Source organism: Vicia villosa, linkage group LG1 (assembly GCF_029867415.1).
Source record: "Vicia villosa cultivar HV-30 ecotype Madison, WI linkage group LG1, Vvil1.0, whole genome shotgun sequence".
NCBI lineage: Eukaryota > Viridiplantae > Streptophyta > Magnoliopsida > Fabales > Fabaceae > Vicia > Vicia villosa.
The window spans coordinates 59,833,022-59,838,910 of NC_081180.1; the positions used below are offsets into that span (position 1 = coordinate 59,833,022).

Genomic DNA, 5,889 nt, shown 5'->3' on the forward strand with positions numbered 1-5,889 from the left:
GAGGTTGACCAAAACCGTGATGGTTATATTGATCTAAAGGAATTTGGAGAAATACACAGCGGCGATGGTGATGCGTTAGATCTCCGAGAGGTGTTGGAGAGGCAAAAATGGACTGATCTCGGCGAAGGAGCTGCACACTGTGATAACATCTACAATGGCATTTGGAGATGTTGGTATGTTTGGAGATATGAAAAATGTTGAATTTGGAGAAATAGAGTTAGAACTCGAATGGATTTCTCTGGATCAATAATAGTTGTTGGAGGAATGTTGTTAGCATATGAAGTAACTATGGGTTTTCAGTTTCAGAATATTGGATTTTCAATTTCATTAATCCAACAACATTTTGCAATTTAGAGTAACAAAGAAGATGAAGATTTGTCCATAAAACTCAGAAACTCAAAATATACATTTTATTTTAAGGAAATCTCCACATCACCGACTTAATCTCCAAATCAGTGTCATGTGTACTTAATGTGCTTATTTCATTTGATTGTGATTAACATAGCTAATAGAATGGACAAACATGACACAATTTAAAGAGATAAAAAATTAAATTCATTTTTTTTAAAAGTTAAGGACCAAAATGGATTCGAAGTTAAAGATAAGAGATTAAAAATGATATTTAGTCAAAAAAATTAAAAATATAGAGGTATCTATTCAATCGACATGCCCTATAAAGTTTAGGAGCAAGCGTCAATTACTATAACTGGCCTTTTTCTTTTTTGTTTGAAATTTAAGGAAAATGAGTATTGGGAAGAAAAATCTAATTTAACTTGCCTAAATTTTTCTGCTATATATCCAAGAGAAAAAAAAGATATAATATTAATTTCTTTTTATTTGACAAAAGAAATTTGAAATTACCCACATAACTAATAGAATGGACAAACATGACACAATTTAAAGAGATAAAAAATTAAATTCATTTTTTTTAAAAGTTAAGGACCAAAGTGGATTCAAAGTTAAAGATAAGAGATTAAAAATGATATTTAGTCAAAAAAATTAAAAATATAGAGGTATCTATTCAATCGACATGTCCTATAAAATTTAGGAGCAAGCGTCAATTACTATAACTGGCCTTTTTCTTTTTTGTTTGAAATTTAAGGAAAATGAGTATTGGGAAGAAAAATCTAATTTAACTTGCCTAAATTTTTCTGCTATATATCCAAGAGAAAAAATAGATATAATATTAATTTCTTTTTATTTGACAAAAGAAATTTGAAATTACCCACATACCACATAAAGTATTTCTTTTATATGAAAAATATATACATGAACATTAGGATTTTTATATAAATAATAAAAAAATTATTGGATTTATAAAAGAGGTGATAGAAAATACATACCCCTTTTTTTTAACATTTATTAAAAATAAAATTGATATAGAATAATAAAGTAATATTTGTAATCAAATTATTTTAAACTTTTTTTACACAAATATATTTTTTGTTTTTGAAATATTATAGCAAAAATTATATTTAAACAATTTGTCCAAACCCTTTCAAACTCTTCAAAAACCCTCATCCAATATAAATTTTGAATTCTACAAAATTAAAAAGTTTTGATATTACGAATAAAAACGAATCATATAAAATCCACCCAACTAAAATCTTCTTATTTTTTTCCCTCAACCATTTTCTTTTTCTTCAAAATCCTCTCCTCCAAACTCTCAAACAAACCCTATTGTTGGCCCTTTAATACTGTTTGAACTTCACACACCAGACTTCCCAACAAATATAAATATAATGTATTTCTTTAACGGTATAACAAAGTACATTAATAGAACACTCTTTTTCAGAATCCGAAGAACACAGAACCTCAAACAAACTTAGGGTGTGTTTGGATTGGCGGTGGACAGAATTGATTCTAGTAGAATTGAGTTTGGTAGAATTGATTCTAGCAGAATTGAGTTTAGCAGAATTGATTTATGTTTGGATACATTTTTGTAAAAGTGAGTAGAATAATAAATTACAGTGTAAAAATCATCCAGAATCAATTCTAGAGGCAGAAGCTACAAATTCTAGCTTCAAGTAGAATCAATTCTGGAGACAGAATCAATTCTAATTTTGTCAAACCAAACATCTTAAAATTGTCCAGAATTGATTCTACACATCTAGAATTGCTTTTGGCCTTTTCAAAAGCCAAACCAAACATGCACTTAACCTTTATTCATATCTATATCTCCCAAGTTGTACTCAAACTCAATCCTTTAGGTTAAAGGTAAAAAAAGTTATTTTATCATCTCACCCAAAAACTATTAACTGTTTTAAATTATATTCATGAAATGCGTGCTCATAAAATTTTGAAATTTAACCGAAAAGATATAGGTTCTGAGTTTGATCCAAAATGTAGATCTGTACAATTGAAAGACATCGCATTAGAAATTAGAATAATAGTACGCATTAGACTCACAAGATTCACAAGATTAGTAAATTAAATAAACAAAACAAAGCATTAGAATAATTAAAAAAATAATAATATTAGGAGTGTCTGAACACAACAAATGTAATTAAATGTAATATCAAACATACTCTCATAAGAGAGTCAAAAATAAGAAAAAGGATAAAAAGAAATAATGCAAATGTGTGGTAAGAACAATAAAATTATTTTCAGAAGATCAAAGCAACAGCCATCCAGCTCAAAGCTAAGCCCCCTAGCATCTTCAAACTCCTCACGGTTTCAGCTCCACTCTGAAGAGAAAAAACATATAAAACTCAGAAATTGTAACATAATATCATATACAATAAATCTAAAATATTATGATCTAAATCCAGCTTAACGGATGTAACAAATTCAAAATTTATAAATAAAATGATAAAGTAACGTCAAAAAAATAAATAAAAGTAACGCCATTGTATATTTATTGGGTCAAAAAATAATATACTATTTATTTTTTCTTCCCTTCACGTGAAATACAAAACTAAGAAAATAATTTTTAAGTAAAAGCCAAATACATGCTTTAAATCTTATATACACATCGATATCGGATGTAATCGTGATAGTTGGTGAACTTCTTTGATACATATTCAACGATATTTTTCGTAAATCAATCCAGACAGAATCAGAAACAAGAATAGTGGAACTGACCTCAACATCATGTATTTTGAGTTTCTCCGTTTCCATACAGATATGGAGAGGAATTTGAGAAACAGAACACCGCCATTCAGAGCAAACTCCTCTAAATGGCGGTGTTTTGATTCTCAAATCCCTCTCCATATCTGTATGGAGACGGAGAAACTCAAAATCCATGATGTTGAGGTCAGTTCCACTGTTCTTGTTTCTGATTCTGTCTGGATTGATTTACAGAAAGATATCGTTGAATTAGTATCAAAGAAGTTCATCAACTATCTCGATTACATCCGATATAGATGTGTATCTAAGAGATGGAGTGTTTCTATCCCCAAATACAATACTATTATGTCTTTCTTATATTTAAATCTGGATCTGAATGAAAAAGTATATAACTCTCTTATATAAACAAGAATATAAAAATGTTATAATTAACAATTTTTCTTTTTACTTTCATTTACCAAACCCACCGCCAACGGTGGCGCGTGGTATACCTTATATACTTATATTTGAGTTCAAGTTACCGTTTGGTTGGTTAAAACACATGAACTCAACACAACTGAAAAATAAGCATATGTTTGTAACAAATGTGGTTCTAACAAGTGAAGAAAATTACAGATCTGAAAGAATATGTTGTTGAAAACCAGCGCGTGTGATGAATGTATAAACGACAAAAACAAGACAAAGAAACAAAAGATGAACAAGAAACTAACCTCATCGTTTGCATTAGATGCGGGTCCAGGTGAAGACGCGCCATCACTTGGTCCAGGTGCTTCTGATGGTGGTGCAGGTGGACCCAACAATGAAGGAGATGGTGCTGGAGCACTGTGCTTCTTGCCTTTCTTTCCCTTGGTGGGAGCCGGAGCTGGTACGACCGGTGTGGTTGGAGCCACCACGGGTGTCACTGCAGGAGGTGAGCTTACTGGTGCTGGAGTGGGTGGTGAGCTGACCGGAACAGGTGCTGGTGGTGTGCTGACTGGTGTTACCGCCGGTGGAGATGAGGCTGGGGGTTTGGTTGCCGGAGCAGGTGCAGCGGCTTTGGGAGATGTAGCTGGAGGTGATGATTTGGGAGAAACAACTGGAGCTGGTGAAGCTGGTTTGGGAGGGGCGGCTACCGGTGATGAAACGGGAGTTGTTACGGCTGGAGTTGTGGTGGGAGCTGTGGAAGGTGACTGGCCTCCGACGCCGGCGACGATAATGCAGATGAATGCGAGAGTGAAGAGATTGTTCCGATCCATTTTGAAAAAATGAAAGCACTGTTTTGATTTTTCTAGAGAGAAAATGAGATAGAGATGGAGAGAGAGTTTGTGTTTGAGGAGATACGTTTAATCAAAGGTTTATATAGAACTTTGATTTTATTTGACGGTGATGATGCTGTTGTTGGAACAGAAATGAAATTTGCAAGATTAATCATTGCCGTAGATAGTTGAGTGGGTCCCATGTTATACTGGGCCACAATTAGCCGTTAGATCAACGTGTCTCAACTACGGGGCCCACAAGAGTTTTTAATCCTCAACTGTTTTAATTTTTCACGCTAAACTGTTTTAATTCAATAAGGGCCTAAGGGGTAAAATAGGAAGATACGTGTTTATGTTAAATATCTATTTTAAATAAAATTATTTCAGTTAAACCCATATTTGCTTGCAATATGTCCTCGAATTTCTTTTTTTCCTTAGTTATTATGTCAAAATAGTAGAACTCAAAATTTTTATTTATTTAAATTTTAATTTCTTACTATGTTAAAATATTTTTTGTTTGTAAATAGAATTATTAATTTCATTTTTAATTTTGTTGACAACTATAATTATTAAAAAAACTCTCTTTATGTTATTGTTTTTTTTTATACAAATGAGATATCTATATATGCAAACTAATTTTTTGAATTAGAGACAATCACAAAAATTTTCTTGAAAAAATTAAACATTAGAGTAAATGTTGCAGTAATCACGCACGGGCTCCATCTGATAATGAAAACGATGCAAACTTGAGAAGAGTAAAGAGAAGTTTGTAAAGTGATAAAAGGTGATATTGAATTAATATCACTGGCTGAATATATACATCAGATAATAACTAACTAAGAAACAACTGTAACTAAATATACACGTGTAATGCTATAATGAGCCCAATGATAATAGTAAGTCAACATCCCTCCTTAAGTTGGACAATGTATACTAGAGTCCTAACTTGGATAAAATGGAATGTAAGGCTGGTGAATGTAAAGACTTTGTAAAAACATCTGCGAGTTGAGCTTTGGTCGAAACACGTAGCAGGTGGATTAGCTTGGATTGGAGCTTTTCACGAACAACATGACAATCAAGCTCAATGTGTTTGCTCCCCTCATGAAAGGTTGAATTATGAGCCAGGTATATAACATATTTTCTATTATAGAACACAGATGCAGGCTGAGGAAAATTGATCTATAAATCATGGAAGAGATATTGTAACCATTGCAGCTCACAAGTCAAGGATACTAATGCTTGATATTCAGCTTCAGTCGAAGACCTGGACACAATATGTTATTTCTTGAACTTCCAGCAAAGTAAAGAAGATCCAAGGATAACACAATGACCAGTGACAAACTATCTAGTATCAGGGTATCTAGCCCAATCCAAGTCAATAAAGGCATGTAGTTTTAGATCACTAGAGGCTGATAACAACAAGCCTTTAGCAGGGACAAATTTGAGATACTTGAGAATTCTTGTAGTTGTTTGATACAAAGGATATGATACATATTGGCTTAGGTGTTGAACAACATAAGCAATATTAGGGCGAAAGTTTGTCAACTAGATCAATCTACTAATTAATTGCCTATAACATGTTGGA

The 5,889-nt window shown here is 32.3% G+C and overlaps 1 protein-coding gene across 1 annotated transcript; it reads right to left on the bottom strand.

The window, feature by feature from the left end:
- Positions 1 to 2,442: 2,442 nt before the first annotated feature.
- LOC131607287 (lysine-rich arabinogalactan protein 18-like) lies at positions 2,443 to 4,387 on the bottom strand. The gene is made up of 2 exons (XM_058879302.1): positions 3,780 to 4,387; positions 2,443 to 2,687 (listed from the first exon to the last, which is right to left on the bottom strand). Exons 1-2 carry the CDS (start codon positions 4,302 to 4,304, stop codon positions 2,607 to 2,609), a joined length of 606 nt encoding a protein of 201 aa, XP_058735285.1. The 5' UTR covers positions 4,305 to 4,387; the 3' UTR covers positions 2,443 to 2,606.
- Between the last annotated feature and the right edge of the window lie 1,502 nt (positions 4,388 to 5,889).